The 25,506-nt window shown below is 38.1% G+C and overlaps 1 protein-coding gene across 6 annotated transcripts in view; it reads right to left on the reverse strand.

The window, feature by feature from the left end:
- The window catches only part of cpx (synaptic transmission protein complexin), an 85,487-nt gene that overhangs the window by 16,077 nt on the left and 43,904 nt on the right, over window positions 1-25,506 (reverse strand). For 5 of the 6 annotated variants that reach the window (XM_088045041.1, XM_088045038.1, XM_088045040.1 and 2 more), the window contains one exon: window positions 16,623-16,690. In XM_088045041.1, coding sequence (XP_087901167.1) covers window positions 16,623-16,677 — 55 coding nt within the window. In that variant the 5' untranslated portion in view covers window positions 16,678-16,690. Of the gene's footprint in view, window positions 1-3; window positions 82-16,622; window positions 16,691-25,506 lie in introns of those variants that run through there. The other variant, XM_088045042.1, reaches the window with a different exon arrangement.

Consider the following 25,506-nt stretch of genomic DNA (forward strand, 5'->3'; position numbering starts at 1 on the left):
TACCTAGAATGTTCATATCTCGACCGTAGAACACTAGATGTCGGACTGGTTCTCCGCACGCTAGTGTTTTGTTCCGCACTGCGTGTTACGTCACTTCTCCCCACCCTGAGGATACCGAAACCGAAGCAAGGGAGGGGAAGGGCGAAGTGAGTGGGGCGGAAAGGGAGATATTTTAGGTTAGCGGAGCTTTCTCAGCTAAGTGGTGCATTTCTATTTTATACTATTTCACAAAAGGGGGGAAGAAACCGGGAGAGGGCGGGAATTGGTACTATTACAACTTTTCCTCGCGTGTCGAGGGGATTATGAATAAGTTAATAACTTGGGACATACAAAGCTCGACTTCATTATCACGGTAACCGGGACTTCTTCTACAACTCAGTGGGGGTGAAGTGTCTCTTCCGACAAATTAACGAAATCAAACAGACCACAATGTTTCGGTCCTTTGACGAAATTGCCAGTTGTTAACAAGAAAGCGCAATTTCGAGCGTAATTGTAGCCGCGATGAAGCTACTAATTGATACTTGACGATTTTCAGATAAAATTGGTGGATGCGCCGGACGAACAAAGAGCTCTGTCCGTCTACAATGCGTTTAATTTTTAATCTCCAGTAATTTATACGCGGGACAGCCCGTCCTAAAGCCCTTAAACCCAAGTAAAATCTTTATTTATCGCACGATCTTTATGCTATTCAAAATTGCGGGCATTACGTGATGTCCCACGTGCATCCTATTTCATGGGGAATTTGGGACGGATTAGCACCCCCGCAACGCCTAAATTTGTTTGTGCAAAACGAACGGTCATTAGCGAAAAATGAGAAGAATACAAAATGTGCCTCTCTGGAAACTTCAACGAGCGAAAGTATGTATGATTGTTGGTAATGAATTTTCTACCGCGATTTTGAAATTTATAACATTCGCATGACTGTAATTTATACTCATACTTCAGTAAAGCAAAATAAATTATACTTGGTCTGTAATTAAGAAAACATACAATTCGCATGTCAACCGGTGATATTTCACCACCTTAAAACTCGAAAAAAAATTGCGCTGACCCCCCATGTAAATCTATCGCCTTTTTCGTTACAACCAGTAAAATCTCCATTCATCTTAAAGCATCCGATGGCACCCATTTGAAATTCAAAACGTTTTCATTCGGCGTAAGAGCTTTCCTGACTAAATCACTGTTCATGGGCATTACCAACCGTCACAGAAGTATACAAATACTCGAATTAAACGGGAAATCAACACTCGGTATAATAATTCAGAGAGGGCACAATGAACCATTCTTCTGCTTCCATAACAGATACGTATGAGAGTGTTATAGATAATGGCGCGGTCTCGGCTTACACGGCAATTGCATTTGGGTCAAAAGTGGATTAGATTAGTGTTTGGATTTTCCAATTTTTTATCCTTCGTCTACCATCACACGTCATGTGATTTCCGGAAGCAGAAACGCACCCTTCTTTTTGATTTATGGCCCAACGCTGTTAAAAAACGATACAGCACGCGCGAAAAAACCGTCATTGTGAGTGTGGTGCGGGTTCAATTTATTCTGCGTCACAAAAATACGCGAAGAGTTATTCTGTTATTTTTATTACATTTAAAAAGTCGCTTTTCGCGCCAGTTGGATATAACCTATTAACATTTTCGACTGCATTCAGCACGGTTCTCGGGCGAGTCCTGTGATATAAAACTACTCCTTACAGCTCGGTGCGCGCTTATGACACCCCGTAGCGTTCTAAAACGTCCCTTAATTAATTCCAGTGGCCCAATAAAACATGGCGGAAAGTTTCGATAAAGATAAGGAAGGGAATTACGTATAATGCAGTTTTTTCCCTTTTTTTCCGCATAAAGGGTGAAAAGTTCTCAGGTCGGGCTTTCTTCGGCACGGCTTTTCATTCCGATTGCATCTAGATTAAGGTGGCCATTTGCGGCGGAAATATATCTAAGTGCCGTTACATCGTGAATAAGGCATCCTCTCGACACTGAAAATACATTTTGCGAGTCGCATCGTCTTCGCCAAATAATACGTGCCGTTGTAAAGTGGTCGTGCGCTCATCTCGACCATTCTTTAAGATAATGCATCGGCAATGATTTAAGATTAGGAGCAATGGAGCGTGCTCAGATTAGAATCCCCGCGTTTATTCGAATCGAGGATTTATTATTTTTGTGTGCGAAGGTTGGGTCGGCACGATTTACGCTTTTCCGACTCCCTTTTCTACAGAAAAACTTCATTTTTAAGTTTGCATCCAAAACGCAACTTATTTAAATAAAGCGAAAAGCAGAGAAATGACGAAGGTTGACGTGAGGCCACAATTGGTCCAAACTTTCGCTACCGAACTTAGTTAAGTTATTTTTTGAACTTATGTCAAAAAGTCATCTAGAGAATTCTTTAGACATTCCAATCGAAAATTAACTTGAACTGATTTTCTAACCGATAGGAAAGTGCTGTTTTATTATTCAATTTCTCCCACTGCAAGATTTCTTTTTCCCGAGTCAGAAAGTGTTTAATTGAAGCCGATAATCTGTCATATTCGGTCATATCTTCAGCTGAAGTAAATTGACTTCCTTTCCTCGAGATCAGATTAGACGGATCGCTTCTCAGACTCAGGCAAGTAGAACGACCTTATGACAGATTGTATCGCGTTGACATAAAGCTTGTTCATTGTCTTAGTGGACCCTTAACTGAATATCTCAACGTACGGGCACATTGTTAAATGGTTTTTGCGGATCGTCGACTTGCACAAAATCCACAACTATAATGAACTTCGGCACAGTGTAATATGTATTGAAGATTAGTTCGCTGAAGGACTCTATACGGGATTAATCAAGTCGAGTGTCTTCAAACTTGGGCAGCCGTGTATAATTCAAGACGGAAACTAACGGGGTGAAGGAAGCGACTTAATCATACGAGAATCATAATTAAAAGTTTTCAAATGACCATTTACCCGTAAGAGAATTATAATATCTAATAAATCGATCCGACCTATATAAATCATCAAAACTGTCATTTTAACTGCCTGGTTGTAATGACGTCGATATTATATTTTACATTATCAAAATTAGTACATCTGCTGTTGTAGGCAAACATGCATTGATTGAAATATGAATGATTGAAAACTTTGACGTATATTTATCGTGCATTTTCCCGCATGCGAACTGAGCGAATCGCATGCGAGTGAGTAAAAGGCCTCGGTCACTTTACCCCTCGTTCTTCATTAATCACGTGTGCCAGAGCTAAGGCTTATCGTTCTCGTTTCATCTTAATTCATCATTGTTCCGCCCGCGGCTCTATCTACTTCCATTTGTCATCAGCTTAAAAATCGCCCTCGTTAAATATTTAAAATCTCTAGTGCACTTGGATGTGCTCCCGACTAAATTTGAAACGTGTCAATCGCGATAGATACTCGTTTATATCGAAAATCTGCAAGTCCGACGAAGCGTTCGTTGAATTATGTATATGTAAACGTTTAATGGAACGCGGCCACTTGATGGATTTATAGATTGTTGAATGTTGAATCACATTCGGACGTTCTTCAAGAGAAAAGGAATCATGAAAATGTATCAGGCTTCACGCTCTTTCCGATTTTTATTCTCCTTATTCGCTTCTTATCGCCGGGTGAATAATAGAGAGGCGCAAAAACTGACGCTACCGTTTTAATTTAAACAGCCAGAGATATACACGTCGAACGTGTGAAATATTGTAACAGAAGCATTAGCTGATATCGTATCTGTTTGTGATTTATTCGAGTGTATGGATACTGATTAAATCGTCCAACTCAAATTGACCAACAAAAACGGGCGTCAGCGATTTTCATGCGACGCAACGCCAAGAATCACACTCGTGCATTTTTATTTGACGTACGCGTCATTATAACTGAATCCTTTATAATCTCTACACAACTAGGGTTATGTAAATTAAACGATTTAGTTATCCATCCGACCCGTGTCCTTAACGCTCGCCGCGTCTGAACATAGTTTAACAACGTTTTCAACTATAATTGGATCAGATGAGCCCCACACTGGCTCATACGTACACCGAACGCTCATCATCGTATGATTAATTAAAGGTTACGTTAAGGCTGCAATATACGCAATCCCGGCAAAAAACCACGAAAGGAGATAACTCTGAGATTTGATTATCCCGATCCTGACCACTACTTTCCAATATAACTTTGACGTTTAAGAAAAGAAACATGTACAGCCCGTCCCTAGACAACACTAATTTTCCTGGGAGGGTAAATTGCTACAGCTGAAGGGTTGGGTTATAATGAAGACGACGAAAAGTAACCTGTTTTTGTCGTGTCAAAACATACTTATTATTATTAGGGTCTTCTCCAGAGATCTGGAATTCCAGAGGACTAAAAGGTAGGAAAACTTGAAAGTTATTATCAAAACGGGATAAGACTGGTTTTATTGAGTCATACAGAGAGTTGGAATTCTGCCAGCACAGATAAAAACGAATAAGCAGAGAATCTTGTCGGACATTCGCAAAGACCCTCTTCATAATGCGTGCTATTGCAGGTTCAATTGTTAACGCCATTGTTCCTTACAATTAGCGTGAGTGGTAACTCATCCCAGGTGTCATGTTTATGGCTTATAGCAAATTTACCACGACAAACAGGTGTCGGTCATGCAGCACCTCCAAGATAAGGAAATAATAAAACGTATGATAAAAGAAGCGAGCGATTACTCGTTCATTCGCTTCATATCCGATTTTTATGTGCTTTCACTCGATTTACCCAACCTGAACAAATATTTGCTCTTCTCTTTTTCCCAAGTCCGGTCCTTAACATTTGCAAACTTTAAATTCATCGAGTATTTCCCGTTATCTCCGCTAGTTGTTCTTTTTGTCTTCTGAAATCTGTCTAATCTCATAATCTGCAGTAAACCAACTTTGAATCGAAGATTCCCGTCTGTTCCGGCGTTCGGTCCTTAAAGACAATTTGTGCTCGCGTCCTTTTCTTCCCACGGGACCCTGTCACAGTGACAGAAACCGAGCCTATAACCCGCCCGAGAACAATAGCTTTCTCCTTGTAAAACAGCTTCGGATGTTTCGTCCGGTCGCAAGTGTCACTGACAAAGTTGAACTTTCGAAAATCCTTCACCGAAAATAAATCATTTCGAGGGAATAAGTGGGTCAAGAGATCGCTGGGCTACGCTTCCTCCATGTACCGCCGCCAGTGAAAACTCTTCCTTTTCGTCTTGGCAGCTGGCCAAAAATGTCACCGCCAGTATCGAACGGATTTCGTTGAACCATCGCCGAATTTCGCCATACGCTGGCCGCCGACGAGCGTAATCGATGACGGTTTCGTAATAAAATAGACGTCATCAGGGGAAAGGGGCGGTCGCGATATTAAATAGGTGCCTTTCTGATCAGGGAGCTGTTTCGCTTTTTGAATAATTGGGGCACACGTGGGATTAAGGACGTTAGTCATAAGCGTTAATTAAGCTAGCAGAGTGGAATCCGTGCTTAAAGGCGATATTTTCTTAACGAGTACCGTTTTTAGTCTTATTACATTAAAAGCTTCTCATAGAATTTTCAACGTAAGCGGCTGGAAGGAGATGCGTATAATTGGATTCGTAAGAAGACTGTAAAAGGCCTTACCGGAACACTTGTAAGTTCAACTCGGCGTACTACGTAAATGAATTTTGTCGAACATGGTTAAGAACTCGCTAAATACTACCGAGAAGGGAACAACGAAGAAAAATCACCATCGTGAAACGGAAGGAAGTCGATATAAGAGCATTGAAATGTAGCCAGATATATCGCACAATACCTTGAAACGTCTCCAAAGCTTCGGCCACGGATAAAAAATATGTGAAAACTAAGTTGAGCACGCCTGTGTCAGCAATAAATAAAAATGGAAATCGAGTTTATTACGTGTGCAATAGAAGGACTCAGGACAGGTCAAAAATGGAAATACTTCAAACCAATTAATCACTTGACTAGTTTTGGTGTTTGAAAAAACAACCAGCATGCTGTCCAGGCACTTCTTTAACAAAAATACTGAGACAAAAGAAGAAATTTCCGCTTCAGAAATAAAATTACCCAGAACAACAAAAACAATTCTTTTATCCGACAAAGCAAAACGATTATGGTACGGGTTAGCCGACGCATCCACCTTTGTTTATGTTTAGAACAAACAATAGAGTGTTTTACCCTCACATCTTTACTTTTTTGACACAATCAACTCGTCGTTTTATGTCGAGAGTACGAGCCTTATCTGTAATGCCCATTCATTTCATTTAGCATAAAACATTGTACGAAACGGTAAACAAAGAAAAATAACAATAAATTGTAAAACAGAATTTTGTCGTTCTTTTAAAGTAGCGAATTAAGTAATTTCAAGTTGAATTTTTCTTTTGAGCTCTTCGAAAGTTTGCGCAAAGAGAATTGTTTGACTTTGCGATTACACGTAAACGTCGCATCTGTCTTTTACTTAATCTGAAGCATCGCTGAAAAATAGATTCTGAAAGTTTTCACGGAAATACAGGATGGCAAGTTTTCTTGTGTTAAGTGCAGTAAGCTGAATTTTTTCTCGGGATAATGCAATTTAAAAATAAGTCCAAGCTCGACGTTTAATTTTCCTTGTTCGTTTATTTGCCGGCAGTAAATCTTGACGAAATCTTTCGTCGCCACATAAAACGGCAGTAACATAATTAAATTTGCAGTTGTGCCGTCGTCGTATTAAAGAGAAACCAAGGCGGCTGCACACTTGCAACCGCAACATCGTCGCTGCAACTGAACTTAATGCATTTTCGAGTTTCACTGAAGTTGAGCGAGCAACAAAACCAAGATTGACTGGGATATATAAACGTATGGAGAATTAGTGGATTATTACCGTCTTGACGATGTCAAAATCCGTTTCGGTGTTGCACAAAAGCAATTGAGATTGTCAATAAATGCAGTGTGGCATGAAAAATGCATTAACGCGTGCCAGCCGTTGATAAACAGATTATCGCAGGATCAGGGTTTCCGTTATGAAGGGAGGGAAAGCACCACAGCGAACACATTAATTCGCTATGAAAAATTATATTTGGCCACCCCGACATGTGGAATAGGTTTAATAAATGTGCTTGCACGACGAGTTTTAATCTACACAAGAATCGAAGCACAATATTTCATCAGCTTACAACGAAATAAGTCAAAAATGCATCGAAAAACACCAAATAAAACAATCATCGTTAATCAGAATCGATGTTTTCCGAGGCAACGGTGCGAAAAATTGACGTGCCAGGGTGTTTACACATGATAAGGGCCGATTTATGACTTAAGTTATTTACGCCGCTCCTGCTGCTATATTGTCGTTGAAATAACGCATGAAATCACGTGACCTGCTTGCAAAACGAAGAAATAGGGGAGATCCTCCACGTCATATCCCGATGGATTTCTCGCGATTTTTCCGAAACTTTCTTAAACTCGGGGAACCGTAAATTATTCCTTTTATGTTCGTATTTAAATTTCGAGGTCCTCGATGGGGAGTCCTGAAAACTACGTGCTCGTAGATCCATCGTTTGTTTTATTTCAGACCTTAAAACCGACTTTCGCGACGCTTAGACACAAATAAATTTCAGCTACGTGAGAAATATCGCGTCCTTATGGTGACTTTATTGTATCTGCTTTCCTTTGACGTCATGTTTCCTCAAGGAAGGGAGATAATGTCTAAAGTAGAAAGTTTGGTGATAAGCAGAGTGGTCTAAAACACGAAAATTATACCGTAAATGAAAGATGCCGCTACACCAGTTAGTCACGTATAGATAATAGTTCGTTCGAAAAGTGATCTGTTCATGAAATTTGCAAACCCATCCGCCTCCAAATTACTGCATAATTGCCCATTTCGTGCCCCCAACTAATTCCCATTTAATTGTAACATTTCGAAAAATATGACAAGCATGAAAACATGATTTGTTGAAATCCGATCGTTGTAAATTAAACGAGAAATCTAACCAATGCACAATACCACGAGAACGTATTATCACTTTGATTGGATGCACTAAATGGCTGTGCACTTATCAAACTCAATCCGACCACCTCCAAGAAACCACGTAATCAGTTTTAGGTGGGTATACGTTGAGTAAGCGCAAGTTTTTATGTAATAATTCACTAGGATAATGCATTAGCTGGATAATGTCCATCTAATTGGATATAATGGATTGGTGCAATCATATACTCCGTGGTTTGACCGATTTCACGGTAAACCTAAATCCACGATTGGCTTAATGGACTTATGCACGGTGCATCTTTTCGAATTTGATGTTTGCGGTCGGAATTCGACAAACGTTGAGTAATTGAAATCTCCGGAGAGCTTTTAATTATATTCAGAAAAGAGGCCCTCCCTTCGAGTTTATTATAATCCTTTCTCGATTCTCCAATCGAAATGCAAATCCAATTCTGCGGCACTTTTAACAAGGACTTCGGACAAATTAATTCTGCTAGATAATCGCCGAGCGAATACCGATTACTTCTCAATATCCTTATTTAATATCGCCTAGATATTGCGTCTTGTTGGATTCAGGACGTGCCTCTTCGCACACCAGGCACCCATCATTGCATTCCTAAATGCCAATAAAGGCGTGAGAATTCCACTCATCAACGGAAAAAAGCGCAATACCGGCCAATTTCAACGCACACGTGTATTGTGGGGGATAATAGAAATTATTTCCACGAACAAGAAAAATTGGAATTCTTAGTAAATTTTATTTCCACCAACAAATATGCATAATGGCAGCATATTTCAGTGAAGGAATCTTTCCAATTAATTAAATAACTCGACTTTATTATCTGACTAGTTATAAAAAGCTATAACAAAAACATAAAGTACATAAAAACAACCATTATTTGGGTTTTTCCGGCGTCAAGAATCTGTTTATTTGTAGCGGCCTTATCTGGCTTACTGACTCGGAAAGAGTTGGTATAGTAAATTTACACGCCCTTCACAGTCGAGTTAAAAATTAACTGGGACAACTGGGATAAATAGTCCATCCAACTATCTCAAAATCTGCATTGCTGGCACATTAAACACTGAAAACTTCATTCACACTTTACATCTTAACACTGTACGTTCGCCTCTTTGGTTTGTGCACTAATTGGAACATCGAGCATTTCCGATCCCAAATAACGAGTTAAAAATGTAGCCGGGGCTCCAACCCGATGTAATCAAAGGCTCCAATCATCACTTCATCCAAGTAGTAATCTACACGTAACGAAGTTACGATTGGCAGTCGCTTCCTTCCCGAGTTCATCGCTACTTGCAATTAACAACGCTGTTATCTGAACACTACCGGTTTATTGTATTAAATTTCCCGACGACGTTTTATTCGATTATTGCAAAATTAAGGACGAGATGGATGCAATCGTGTAACGCTTTGGAAAAAAGAGAAATAAATTTGCGTTGCGAAGTGAATATTCTCGCAAAAAACGATTGCAAAGAGAATTACACACTTTGTTACGTCGACAAATTAAATTAAACAATTGCAAACGAAGTGATACACAAAAGAGACGCGGGATTTTTTTAATGTCAAGAGAATTTTTGGTCGGATTGGTCGAGATCACGCTTCACTAGTTACGTGGGGGGTTTTAAACGCTGGAAGTTAAACACTTCTTCAACAATTTTCTGTTAATTATTTAACTCAAATTGGTTTCAAATGTCAGGTCACCAGAGACGAGTCGTTTTTAATTTAAAATGTTGTATACAGGTAAACAACGAAGCGAAAAAACGTGGCTAGGTATTATTGTAAAACAGAAATTTTGTTTCCCGTTGTGGCCCCGTTAATGCTTTATGTGAGGTAATTCGGCCCTTAACCTATTAAGCCTTTATAGTACTGCGAGGCACTTTTCGTCTGTTTCCTATTTCGCGGGCTCATTTTTAGTGCCCTTTTACTAGACCGGAGAGCATTTATGGTAATATACATAAACGAGTGGCACTCGACCTGCCCTTAATCGCAAAAATTCCGTCATTCTCTGCGTCTCAATTTTCGCAGACCGGTTCCGGTTAATAATTTCAAAAGGGCTCTTCTCGAGTTTAATCGTTTTTCAGTCCGACTCGTGCGGATTCCGAGCAGTTAAACGAATAGACGATCATTGTAACGTTTAACGTAATGTGTCTCACAATTTATCATCTTGACTAGGACGAGATAAAGAGAGACGAAACGAAGGTTTCTTCACTATACTCCGCGTATAAAGCATTCATCACTATCAGAGTCCTATTCGGAGGTCTCTTATCTCTAATAAACAGAACCTAGGACGCATTCAACTGTCTAAAAGTGTCAGTCATCGTGGCGCCACTCACCGGGAAATGGATGTCGTTAAATTTTAAGTTTTCCATCCATTCGGCCGATGTGCGATGGATGATGTGATATCTTCTGCGAACACAATTACGGAAAATGAAGGAGAAGTTAACAACTCATGAAGTCACCGTGTCGTATGCATTGTTCAAAATTAGGGTAAATCAAAGAAACTTGAGCTATAACTTTCACTAACTCAAACAAGAACGGCAGCCATTTAGAGATGGTGGATGCGCCGGGAAAGTTCGTCATATCTTTGATAAATTGCTAGTTTCACTGATAAGCAACTGCGTTAATTAAAACTGATCCTTTTGTTTTGAAAAGTTATTTTGCGGTGAAAATTTCGACCAACTGCCCCGTTAATTAATATAACATTTGATATTGGCATCTGGAATTAATTAGTTGAATTTTTCAACCTCCGAATTTAATAATGAAATTATCCATTGATGAAAATTCCCTGTGGAAATTTTTACACCCTCCCGTGAGTGGAATTCCATCTCGGGAACGTCAAGGAATGTCGACAATTGGATTATTGCATACGCCAAAGGATTAGTTCCTCAAGAATTTTCATCTTGGAACAATAAGTCCGCAATTCCATAACTCGTCTTCTTAACCTTAGCCGCCGACGTCACCGAATGAATTATAATGCGAACACTGCCGATAAGAGAAAATTACCAATTTGTTCAATGACCCATGGCGCATTTCAATAAAAGCCATATTTCACTAGTTGTGCTCGCTTATAAATCCAGCGATATCAGACGGATCCAGACGACCATCACGAGGAAAATCACTGAAGCGTCAATGTTGCCACTACACGAAACGTAACGGCCTTAAACCTTATGACTAGCTGGGCGGAAAGGTGGTTCCTATACAGGTTCATTCTAACTACTCGTCCCGTGAAAGAATTATGTGTGATCTTAGAATGGGGGGTTCCGGACGTCGATTCTACCGCGTCCGTCACATTCAATGCGATACTCTTATCGGTCGTAAACAGCAACCAGGACGCGTTCGCTCGGCTTAGAGAGTCAATGGGAAAAGTAGCAAAAGCCTTCTAATCATAAAAGCTCGCTTTAACATCAAGGATGCAAAAACTAACAAAATATAACCTTGACTCAGTTTCTCCCACAATTAACGGATTAGTAACCGAAAGACGCCACTGCCGGCTCTTCTTAGATTCTCCCTTTCTCCAATTTTCGTGACCTGTTTATCCACAGTTGTAACACAGTCAACACTGCATATGACGGCACACAAAGTAATTGCCAGTTTGAGGCGGCAGTAACGCTGTAGCTTTGATGAGAACCCACTCAAAACTATCGGTAAACAATGTGGAGAGGTAGACACGCTCCGATGACTGCGAAATTTCCACATCTGCATACAAAGGGTTGTTGCTGGTTCAATCTCAGTTCTTTTAACGAAGAAATACCCACATTTAAAAAATTTAAGCAACCCTCCTTAATCTGAAGAGATCGAGTTTCAGGTCAGTGTAACAAAGTTTCGATTACCTGCCAGGACACGATATCCTTTCTCAAGGACGTGAAGGGGATAATTTCAACTCCACAGTAATCGATTTTCAACGGGGAAAATCAGTCAAAACATTTCTGTAGAAAGTTTTAAATACCTGGATTTGATGGGAAACAAATTGAAGCACATTTTAACCAACGCTGATTTAATACATTATTAACCAGATTTATGAATGTAGTTACAATAAATTTATTCTGTCGAATTCGTTCTCATATTTTATACTATTTTCGCATGTCCAAATTCGATAACATTTTCCGGGAAAAAACAAAGTGGTTGAGTAACGTTGTCGTATAAATGGATTAGTGCCTAGTGATAAAATATTTCAATTTCTCTTTAAAAACATAATGAATATAATAATTGAAATGCCGTGCTTGTTCGTTGGTTTCAATTAATTAGTAAATTCCATTTTGTGAATTCGCTATTAATTTTATGTATTGTTATAAAATTATTGAATGCATACGTCAAGCTAAAATACACTCTAAATTCGACCGATTTACAGCGGTTTTATGCGAGTCTGCAATAGATTTTTTATGCCAAATACAAAATTCTAGAACAGAAGGGGTGACTTTTAGAACAACTATACTTTTTAGCAATCTGGCAGTACCGCTTCTGACAACTGTTGAAATTTAGAGCTTTTCATTAAAACTCAATAGTGTTATGGTGAATAACTTCCATTTTTTAAAGTGTCAATTATAAACCAGTTGCAAATGAAGTCACTTCACAATTTATGGTTGTATTTTACCCTATAAGCCACCATTTTATAACGTTCCGAGCTCTATTTATCATCACAAATCGAAGTACTGACTCTTGTTACATTGTTTTCAATACATTCGTAACATGTGGAAAGTCCAAATCCATGTAGCTTTGTTAATTTACGTCAAAATTGGAAATCTGTATGTAATGGCAAAACATGATTTGAACGATTCATGTACCTAGTTTCTAAAATGGCCCGTCCAGCAAATTTCGGCGCTCCGCCGACGACGACGCCCGTTCGATATCCGAGCGTCTACTAACCATTTTGATAATGTCAGTGCTCGTCGCGATGCTATCTCCCAAGTCGCTAATATGGAAATATTACACCTAGAAGTGATCGGAGATGTGCTAGTCTTCTTAATCAACTTCCGCATTCTTCTCATTTTATTGGATCAGTAAAGTTTGGTTAGAGGGGAATAAACGGTGTCAGCAGAAGCTCGGATATTAAAAAAGAAAAGGGGAATTCGAACCCTTGTTCGGCGATAAAACGGGAAAACAAAAAAAAGAAGAAAAATCTCAAACAGCAGCATCATCAATCCCAACTTGTTCCTTCGATTTAAAGCAGTTCTTCTTCCGGCGTTGTTAAATAGATTCATAGAAGGAGTTTAACGGTTTCGATACGTCGATGTCATCGACAAAGTCACGTCCTAAAAATGCGATCTACAGCCCCTTAAAAGTCGAAACTTTGCATCGGGATAGGCTAAATGTGAAAGAATCACGTTTCGTATAACGCCAATTTCGGTGAAATAAAAAGGATGACATCAATCGAACATTGCAACGGAAACAACCTACACAACAGCTTAGCGCGATACGTCGTCGAGGCACAGTTTTCTTGTCTCATTTGTCACAATAACCGCGCAAAATGCAATTGGAAAAACGAAGACATACAACGCTACAACACCAAAAACAACACAATAATCACGCCACCTTGAGATCGTCCAGATGATGCAAAATGGTGAATGTGCCACATCTTAATAAATTCCACTTTGCATATCTACCTACTATTTGCATACATCCATTTTATCTCCGGTCGAAAATACAGAAAGAAATTTCAATTTCCACCCACGTCGCAGATGCAACCGCTATTACTCCAATATCGGTCCTCTCCCAGGAAATTCATCGGGAATTTTTGCCCCTGTGGTCAACAACCAACTAGTGAAAAATGTCGGAATATGTGAAAAATTCCCTTCGTTCTTGAGTGCACGTTCGATGGCCAGATTAATAGCCGACAACTTGAACTCGGAACGGAAAGTTCGTCGGTTCATTATCGTGATAAAAATGGCGGAAAATGAAATCACGTCACGGAACTATTTAGGACTTGATGTCCGAAAAAATCAAGCAAAGTATTAAGTGGCGTGAAATTGATGCTGCTGAAACAATGTAGTCGTTAGGTTGAAAACAGTGTTTGCATGTTGTTGTAATATGTTTAGAGAAGTGAACCACAATCGGAGATATCCATGAGGACCGAATCGGATGTAATCGAATGTGTTGTTCCATAATTAGAGATTGTGGATAACATGGTGTGTGGACAATGCAATTTGTTTGACATTTGGTCCAAGATATTCAATATATCTGAGTCAACCCATTTTATAATTTAAAATGAGCGCGAGATAATCTCCCGGTTTACCCGGCGCAGTCACTCAAATCTTTTTGTTCTGTTAAAACATTATGAAGATTTTCGAACTTAATCCCGCTTAATTTTAAGATAATGGCTGAAATTTGAATATAAATACCAAAGTCTATCCCCAGAGTACATTATTTATGGCGTATGTTATTACTTTTTTTAATGGATTCTTATTTTGGTTTTTCCTCAGCACGAAAAAAAAGTCTCAAAAGTAAGTGCTTTTACGTTTTCCTTTTTGTTGGAAGCCTTTCTCCCGATTAACGTCTCGGATATTAAAAAGTCAATATCTCTCTATGTGTAAAATCTGCAAACGGTTTTCATGTCTTCAATAAAACATGAGATTATAACTTGTACCATTCAAATCCTGCCGTTAGTGTGTATTCGACTTTGTATTTTTAAACTACAATAATCCCGTACTTTTACAACTCCTCCGAGAAGCACGAACATTATTAAATCTCAGCAAATACATTGTAAAACTTGCAAGTTCCTTGAAACCCAGTATATCAATTGTTGAAGCAGATAATGGTAAGCAAGAACCCTACATTTATCATATTAGTTGGCAGAGGACATAAATCGTGACTATTATCAGATTATTACCGTTACCACGCAGCGGTTGCGTTGTATTAAATGGAAATTTGTGGCATTGTGGTAAAGATACACCGTGTTGATATTATCTATCGAGTACTCAAGTAAACAACTTTATTAATTATGTCGATTCGGCACTTGAACACAAAAACTACCAATTAAGCCGACCTCTTACAACCATCCAATCAAAATGCAAGCATGTCTTCCGGAGCCGTTCGGAAGAGGGCTTACCTACACCAATTAGCGAGGATGGAGCTTACAGTTAAGCGGTTCGCCACCAAGACCCGAAGCGCCAACAGCCTCGGATTTAACTTGTTTTACAAGTCAAATACGCGTCAAGAATTCTTTGGGAAAACTTATGATGTCGGCGAAATTATTTCTGATGGGACATTTGGTCCCCGCGAAGGATAAGATTAGGTAATTCGTCCCAGGACAGGAATTTGTTTTCTGGAAATGGCCGCGGAGAGCACGCGTAGGCTCCCAACGACCGTTCAAAGATGTGATGGTACATGATGAGGTGATTACTAAGTTACCAACAATAACCGGGTGGAAAAATCAATTAGGGAGTAAGTCCTTGTGAAAATAAACGTGAAATGGAGTTGGATCCGATTCTGTTCAAAATACACCACTGCAATTAAAATATCGCCCTAGAGACGTTCTGGCTTATTATAATCGGCGATTAAATTTGAAACACAGCAAAACTCGCCAACTCGGAATCGCTGTTGTGTTTTTTTCATTAGGATCGATCCGATTGCAAACATTGGCCTCAAAGATTGTCCAAATATTGAATTGAAAACACAATCACGGGTTATTTTTAAAATGGGCTAAAACCAGTGACGTTTTCAATTTGAATAAAACCATCATTAGCATTGTATTTGTTCGATACATGAAATAGATAGTTTCTCAATATGAATAAACCAATATGTAATTTTTTTGATTACGATCTAATCGAAGCAATAACAGTCAATCATTCACGAGACTGAACTTTTAATGCGCACCTTCCTCCATTAATATCGATGCAGAAATTAGGTATTAATTGACCCGAGTTAGATTTATTCAGCTAAAGTTAAGTAATCATGTGCTCGTCGAAACGCACCCCTAAACATAAACAAAAGGGTTGTTACCATAAATCAAACTAAAACTACAACAGTGGAGATTTGTGTTTAATAGGATTACACAGAACGACGAAAGGGAATTTCTTTGGCAAGTAATTAACGCAATTCGTAAGAAATTTCTCATTAAAATCTCTGAAAATCGGATCGAAGTTTTAAATAAAAAACACTCGGGAATATGCTTTACGATTTGAAAGTCTTTAATAAGCCCTTAGAACTTTATCGCTCCCTTTGTGCCCAATAGCAAGGTCACAGCTAAGGTTAAGGGCTCGTGGGTGTCGTTCCGAGCCAAACGGACACAGCAAATTGCTCGTGATTACCCTGCATTAGAAACGGCCGAATAAATTACGGATTCTCTCCGCTTTCGCGAGAAAAAAGGCGTTAGAATTTGCAAAACCAATGTCTCGACTCACTTTGGAAAATTGTATTTGCCTTTCTTATTCGAGAGCTTTACAAGAATCGAAAGAAGTCACACAGAAAATCTTCAACAAACGGAAGCTACTGTTTGTATCTGTTTTAGAATGTGACCGGCTTAGTCTTGAAACTAAACACTAAAAGCACGCTCACATTACCACTGTCCCGCTGTTTTATTGTTTATTTCGCTTTTAATTTATGGCTTCGGTTTCATTTCGTACGAGTGCTTTTCCTTACGTACAAATACAAAATTTAATAACACCGCGAACAGTATTTGTCGTTTTACGCTTTTCGGAAATACAAGAAATATTATTATTATGTACTCACCTTTAACCGCGTTTAATTTGTTTCCAACCATTTGTTTCGCTACGAACGCTGCCATTTTTCGGGATTATCTGGAACAAAAACTTCAATTATTTCCATTCGCCAACGTGGGCACAAATGGACGACAAAAAATAAGCGGATTAAAAAATGGCTTTTACATAAATGTGGTGACTCTCCATTTTGCAAAAATTTTCATATTATGTTATGATAACTAAAATATTTCAACATTTTATAAACCACACAGAGATATTTTATTTAATAACACAACATTGAACTAAACATATAAAGGGCTTTTGAAATGATTTACTGGTTTTTCAACAAAACAAAAACGTAAATTGGGGTCCTATTCCAAAAAACAGTTAGTTTAATGTGAAGCTTTAACAACAGATAACTAAACGCGCAAAAGCAGCTTTAAAAACGACTGCACTTTTTAATGTCCAGTGTCGCAACGTGACAATGTTCCTCTACTCCAGCAAACAATCTAAAATAAGGGTCGCAAAGAACTGAACGAGAGTTCTGATAAGCAAAATACGAATAAAATTTAGTTCTGGCTTTAACGTTCTCAAACAAAAATCTCATTTTTATAAGTACATTGGTATGAACTACTTCTACTTTTTACGACCATATAGCATCAATTTTCAGAGACTTTTTAGTGCCGGGCGTTAAAGTTGGAGATGGCCACCCTTGTACTGTACTATTGATGAAAACTTTAAAACCGGAAGTAGCCATAATTTGAGATTGCATTGAAATAGCGAATTCATGTCGGATATGACAAGTAAAAATTAGAATGTCAATTGATTCTGATCTCAAAAGCATTACGACACGATGCCATGACAAATTATCGCAATCAATAGAAGTAACCATGCCGTTATAAAAATGGTGAATGCGCCGGGATAGTATAAATTTCTCCCTCGAACCGCTAATAAGAATTCGAAGAAGAGATCAAATTAATAATCTTTTCTTTTTTGATCTCATGCAACTCAATCCCTCGCAACAAAGCGGCTTGTTGTATTTTTTTTAATTATAGCTCGCAATAAAATCCCCAGCACTCCAAAGCAACCCTTCATTCTCAAAGTAAATATTTAATTTACTATTTCCACTAGAAAAATTCAATATAATCTCATTCTAGAATATTGCGCACTGTGTTAAAATCTAATTAAATTTTGACTAGGGTCGTGACAGAAGAGTTTTTGTCGAAAAACCAACACAACGTCCTTTGATGGGTTAACCTCGTTTCGTGAATTTGACATAGTTTTGGGTCAGACACACAACCGTACTAAATCGTTTGGCGCCATATTGCTAACGGGACGTCTGCCAAGCTGGCGCCAGTTGACGTCACAAGATTTCCCCATCGTGTGTGAGCATGACATTTTCCGAGGAAAAAAAGACAACAGAGTCATTGTTTAAGTTAGAATAAAGGATGAACTGATCGAGAAACATAATTCATGCGGTACAAAGAACAAACTGAATATTCAATCGACAAAACGACAATTTATGGGAATCATTGTGCTTTGTGGTTTATTACCAGCTTCATTTATGCACCAATAGATGGTTATTAGCGCTGACGGTTTTGTTGTTCTGCATATTGCTTCAGGTTATGCAGTTCGTCGTCGCAACCTGTCCGCTTTAAGAACGACTTTGTCGTCCCCCGATAAAATTTCATTTAATTTATTCATTTAATAATATTCATAACGAAGGCAGGGCGAGGTCTATGACATCACGTCTACTCGAAATGGCACGCAATGTTTCATTCATTCGCACACGAAACAGTTTTTGATCAAAGCAACAAAGTTCATAATATATCGCAGTTTCGGGGGAAAACTAATGAGAAAAGACCAGTTTAACTGATAAGATAACTAATGAGATGCCATCAAATAATACTCTTGTATTTATTTGAAAATGGTTACGGTTATTACTTTGACAAATTACCGAGTTATGTTGGTATTTTTTCCATTCAGTTGAGTGGTTCACTACTTTTCAATAATTTTTAATACTTAGAACAGGTGGGATGGATCGATAACAAAATGCTTATTAATATAATAATGTGATGACAAATTTAGAACACAATGTCTAAGTAAATTGAAATGTTAATTCTAGAACGGAATTATACTAATTCAGTTCAGCACAAAGTAATATAAATTTAAGGCTGTATACGATAATGCAACTAATCTAATTGCTTACAATTTCAGGACAGCATTTTAACACCCAATTTGTTAGGCTTTAATCTGCTGCTAATGAATTTTTTTACGTGGTGGACTAAACTGGGCTTCCTAACTATAAAAATTTAATATTAATAACGTCAATCTCAAATTTTGTATTTTATAATATGGTTGGTCATTAAAATAAACAAGTAGCTTGAAAAAGTTCCTAAAGTGAAAATTATGTTACATTGTATAATATTATGATTTTAAAGCCTTAGATGCTTTGAGCAAAGTACTCATACAAAGGTTATTAGCAATTTGAGAATGTCGCCGAGCTGTTGCAACTTTGTTCAACATTCACGTGTCGCGTATTTTCAATTAAGCTGGCTTACCAGTGTCTGGTTAAAGTGCTCGAAAAGTAAAGCTTCAAAGATGAGACGTCTTCTAATCAGTAAAACATGTTTCCGTTCTTAAAGTTCCCTTTTAAAAACACGAACGTAGAGTTTTTATTCAATAAGTCTACTATGCAAATAGTCGAGTATTCAGCATTCTCACTTTAATATAGGGGAAGCGTTCGAGTAGTTGGAAATTGACAGAAAAGATGTGGAAAATGTACTCGAACCACTTCCAGACGGCCCCAATCATAGTGAAAACGACATTCTAATTAAGGTTCATTCACTGGCATCATTAATTTGATCAAGAATCTGCTCGAATTTATATTGAAATTTGTCCTTTTAAATGATTTAATTGGACGTGCCTTTGTGGCATCCCTTCGACACGTGTGAGGAAGGAATACAATATAAATCGAACTGTTGTTGTGGATGTCCCCGGGGCTTGAAATCTGCATAATGTAAAAGGAAAAAATTGCTTTTTATTCGTGGTCGGACCGACGAGTGGAAACTGTTTGAATCGCAATTACAGCTCGAGCGTCTGGACTTGTATCCTGGGATTCGTCGAGCTCTTCCCAATGTTATCCTCAGGTTAAGTGAGAGATAATGACTATAAGTTGTCATATCTTCATACGGTGAGCGTAGTAATTTACATAACGACTCCGAGGCGATAACTTTGTCGTAGCAAAGTTTACATGCTGGAAAACCGTGTCGACTATTCCAATTTCTAGAGAGGAAACGGAATCTGCTTCGGTAATTTGCATAGAATTGGGGATTAACCTGCGTTCAAGTGCCGGTTCACTCTCGTGTCGCTGTGTGTGTATCCGTTCTCCCGGGAAACACACATACAAAACGACCCATCTATTGAATTATATTTAAATTTATTTGCATGGAATTAAACCGTGGAAAGGCAAGAATATTGTTATTTAAGTTTTTGGCTCAAATCCTATCACTGCTTCAGCCTTTTTCCCTCTTTGTTTTGGCCTTTATGTGATCGCTGAACCTGAAGCAACCATAAATACCACAAAAGTTCATTGGGTAGATAAAGGAACTCATTAAAATTGGTCCATCGAACGATTTTATTACTGCAATGAAAATCATTTCAGTCCTAATCGACACAGCCCTTCTTTAAAGGATTCATTTTATTAATGAACTGGGTACCCAATAAATTTCATCAAAAATTTGCTGTACAAATAATTTAGTTGTAAATTCAATAAACTAGACAAGTTCTCCAACAGTATTTAAAAATGTGTTCACTTAATCACATGCAGGCGAAATTTTGCACAGAAAAAGCTGATTTTAAAAACAACCGATTTTTTCAGCTTGATATAACTAACGGCCGAAATATTAATAAATCGCAAAAGTTCATAAAATTTACTGTGTGTTGTTCATGTAAAATCGACATTTTTTACCGACTATTGAAATGAAATACATTAATAGCGGAATGAGCTCATATCAAATAAAATAAAAAAAAAACGTTTTGCTTCATTTCGGTAATGGTCAAAATATTATTCAGCCGTTTTGACAGGCTCCTCCAAATTTAAACAAGCCGTGGACATGTCGGCCAACCAAGCGAGTATTAAACGAAGAAAACTAATCAGCGTTATTCTATCGTGAATTTCCGTTATGTCCATTTTCATGTGTTTATGTGATTATAGGTCATCTCAGAATGGCATTCACATTTCGTCCATTTCCAACGACCCGTTCATCGCCTCTTTTACGGCTTTATCGATCTGCCATAATGTAGTTTAAATTTGTTTTGATAAATGTGTGCGAAAATAGGACGAACATTCAATTTTAGTGGCGCGAGACGTTTTATGAAATATGCCACGGATGGAATAACACGTCGAAAAATAAAAGCGACGCACGATTGAAATTTCGCGCGGGGTTTGGATTGACCGACATGCCGTAAATTCGAATATAGCGAAAATTATTTATTTTCTACACCAAGCGGTTTTTGTTGTCTTGGTATAAGCGGTCCAGGAAATTGGATCGTGGACAGCATATCTGTCATGTTATGGTTTTAGATGTATTGTTTCATGAAATATCCGCTTTATCTAACTGTCTAGAATTCGCGATTAAGAATATTTGTACGGAGATAATTTATTACTGAGATCCGAATCAACCGAAATGACGTGAAAATGTGGAGCGTCGCAATTAATAAATGAAAATATTTCAACTTGCAGTCGTTTTAATTATTCAAAAATCGTTGGTGTCAAAATCAGCGCGACGTGTGACTGGTGAACTGAAAATCCGTAACCTTTTAACCTATTGATTCAAATTTATCCAAATATTTGATGATTTACTTTAAGTCCCTCTTACAAATGCGCTTGAATTTAAATTATTCAATGGGTCAATGATTTTCGTAAAATATCCCATTGTAACAGTCCAGAGGCTATAAATTCAAATAATACTGAAACGATGAATTTTTAAACAATTTAAGCAGGAGCAAGGATTTGATCAAATATCATAGAATATTAATTTCACCAAGGATCCTGCTTCTAATTCTACTCCTCTAATAAGTAGATGGAAATCTATGTTAATTTAAACTAATTTTACGACTAAATTATTGATTCAGAAAAACAGAGTGCCAGTGTGGTTTTGTTTAAATCAAAGTCGGAGAAAACTAAGCTTAAAATCGGCATTTTTGTTCAGAACTAAAACACGAAACGGCGAACAAAGCAAAAGTCACGTATTTACTGTCGTTTTGCACGTTCCAATTACCGAAACTAGTTACAAAAAAGAAACTGATAATGTTTGTATTCAGCGCTTGTTCCCATTCCCATAATTTTTAGACAGAAACTGCTATAAATCGGAAATTTAAAAATATCTATTAGATATTACGTTATTAGATTGTGATAAATAACGAGCGTCAGCTTGCGAAACTTTTCCACATCTTTCAAAATTGGAAGTTTAAATGCTTGATTTGGAGAGCTGCGGGTACAAAAGAATTTATGATATTGGAAACCTCTAAAAATTTTAGCTGCTACACGTGACAGTGAGATAATCTAATTTAATGTTTCCTGAATTTATTACCTTTTAAAAAATGTATATTTAACAGCGTGGATGTCGAGATCGAAGTGTGCTTTTCAGAAATGTTTGTTTGAGGTTAAGCACTGACGTCATTGTTTCAATTCCGTGAAAAATCAATAGATAATAACGGATCAAGAGTCCGAAGTGTTACTAAGTGAACAAAAATATACAACTAATTATCATTGGAGCCGTGCCCGTCTCAAATTCCCATATTGTGATTTCCTTTGGATTTCTGGGATTGGATTCCTATTATCCCTGCGGTAAATTACAGTCTGAACTTCAGGGCATGAACAATAATACAAGAGATCAGTTGTAAAATAGCGCAGCAATGCCGTACTTTCCTGAACTTTGTGGTCCAGAGTTTGTTACAATTACGTCATCATAAGTGTTAAGAGAATTCAGTTAAAGTTCCGTAAAGCCGTTAGATGCACTTCACAAACGTGTTACGCATAACTGAATCCGGCGCAAAACCTGGTTAACCGTTTTAAAACGATTATACTCAGTTAAATATTCTCTTATTTCCGCAACAAAGCAAGTCACAAATGACTTTCGCACAAATCAAACCACGTCAGCACTTCGCAACTTTCGAGCTTACATTTTTTCCTCCCCTCGGTTCGTCCTGATTCATAATTTACATTGCTCCCTCATATTCCTCGACTCTTACGCCAAGATAAAAGCTACATCAAGACTCGTTTGAAAATGATGTAGCGGCTTTATACTTGAGTTTGTTAAAAATTCAACTAGGGATGAAAATTATTAGCGGAGGTTGTGTTAGTCCTCGGTTTTAACTTTCACCCCTTTGTAAATGTGGTTTACATTTTTTTTCAAACGATTTTTACGAGCGAAGAATGCACGGTGCTCCAATTTTTTCAGGTTAAACTTGACTCCTGATTATACGTGATAACGACCGTCATTACACGTGTGCTACAAAGAGTCGGCAAGCAAAAGCTATTCTCACACACGTACTAGGTTATTACCGCGAATTAAAGTTGCGTCACATCAAACTTTGCTTACGACTGTGAAAATATAAAATATGGCGTTTCTATGGTGGAAAAATGCTGAATAAAGCCTCAGTGCTTTTTTTATTCCTCATAAACTATTTATGGTTTACTCGTTACTTTGTCCGAGTTGTAAAATTATTACGAGCGACAACATCAATTCTGCCCAAATTCGAATCGATAATGAACGACAATTAAAACGGGTGCCATCTCTTTACGAACGAATGTTTGAACAGTGTAAATTATTTTCACTATTAAATTACAAAAGAGAATAGAGTTCGCTTGTGGGGTATAAAGTTGAGCTGTATTATAACATATGGAATAATAATTTTGCTCCCAGAGGAATCCGTTGGAGTAAAGACTAAAACGAAGCCGGAACTAGTCCCAGGTTTTTTTCTTTATCTCGTAACGGTCTCCTGGTATAGTGTAGCGACTAAATTGGTGTCAGACTTCCAGGACACATTCCCAATTTATTTCCCGCAGACATAAAAGCAACATTTTGCGTGAACTATTTCCGCAATCCATTCCGGAAGTTATATAATCGTGATATTATCTAGATAATTATACAGAATGACCGTTAAAAGCGTCGAAATGCTTTGGAAACTTTGCAACAGACCCAAACTCCAACTTTGGGGCCTAATCGAAATGTCGACACCCAATAATAAAGTCCGGAGTTTATTATGCACTCTGCTGCAGCGGCTTCAAATCATTTTTCTAACTTAATATGGACAATTCGATTTATGGAGACTCGAATAATATTTTCTTTTTCGCTCTTCATCAGTTTAAGCTGGGATATAAAGAACTGCGATTTATTCCTTTGTCATATAACTGATTCTGATTGTGCAATTTTCATTCTACTTTCCTCCCCAAGCTCTGAAATTTGCAACTAAACCACGTAACTGACTTTATATTGCACATAGAAAGCTGCGGACCAGTTGGGTCTATTTCAGCTGTATCTATTTGCATTTTTCATCTACTTATTTGAAGTTCCTACAAAACGAAAAAATGGTAGAAGCGCAGGATCTGATTTAGATTTAACACAACTTATGACAAATTTCACTGAATTTACATCGAAAAGACAGATCTTGTTATCCGCTCCCGTTTGAAGCTCAAGCCAATTGACCCGAACGATATTAGGAAGATTTTTCGAATTAATAATCGATTCGATTTGTCCCTAGTTCGAAATTGAATCACTCCGGAACCGGATTTGTCTCGTGAGTTATGGATCTTGGTCGGAGGGACAAAGTGAATATTGCAATTTCGACGGAAAAGGATTTGTCATTCGGACCGCTTTGATAGGACGCGATTTGTCATTTCCCGAATTAGTTTTAAACTCTACCAACTTTTCATCCGTTCCGTGACACACATCGCTTTTGCTCCGTCAAAGCCAGTCGAGAGCTTGTTTTCTGTTTTAAATTATAGTCGCGGAAGTCTAAATCGCCACAAAGGGTTTTACGACAGACACAAAAACTCAAAGAAAGTTCAACCAACTGCTGTGATAAACGACAGATGGCGGTCGCGTGTTTAACTCACCCGTAATGTTTGACCTGTGCGCGTACAAGATGCAGAGCACGATGCAACGCGTTTGGTTTATCTAATTAATGAAAGAGTGACATTGGAAAATAAATTACAGAGCTGTCTTGGGAAACAAACTAGAGCAGGTGTGTTCGTACATAATTCGATTTTAACGAGAATTTCATTTAAGAAACTCGAAATGGTTGTGCAGTGTCGAAGTTTTCAGGACGTTCCCCTCGAGTTTTTGCCGAGGTTTCGATTTTAAGGAACGGGTTAGAATTCACTCAGGATAGGGGCTGACTTGTCCAATAAAACAGGTAAAGAATGGCACTTTGGAGCAACAATTTGCAAGGTCTTGATAGGAAAATGCAGAGCACCACTTCGTCCAGAATGCCAACGATGTGGGGCACGCGAAATCAAAGCAAAGGAGATGCTTACTCAAGTATTTTAATTCTCCCGGAAAATCTTGGAGATGAGTGATGGCACTGGTGCCGAGAAGTCAAACACGACCGAAAAGAACCAGAACAAACTCAATTAAGACGGAAATTTTCACTCCTAATTAAGCGCCAGGATAATAAATGAAATAAGAAGTAGCAGCGATGCGATATTATGATTAGAAATCTCTTGCGGTTAATTCATCAACAACAGGAGAAAAGAAAAGAAAATAAAAACAGACTACAACACAAGTCCCCAACAGCAACTTTTAATTCCGGACTTTGATTAAACCGTAAGCGTAAATAAAGGCCGCTGAACTTTTCATTTTAAATAACGTGCACGCTTTATTTTCGTGTTTCCGAATTTACCGGTTGAG

This window comes from Gnatocerus cornutus, chromosome 9 (genome assembly GCF_029298725.1).
Source record: "Gnatocerus cornutus isolate USDA-ARS CGAHR chromosome 9, icGnaCorn1.1, whole genome shotgun sequence".
Lineage (NCBI taxonomy): Eukaryota > Metazoa > Arthropoda > Insecta > Coleoptera > Tenebrionidae > Gnatocerus > Gnatocerus cornutus.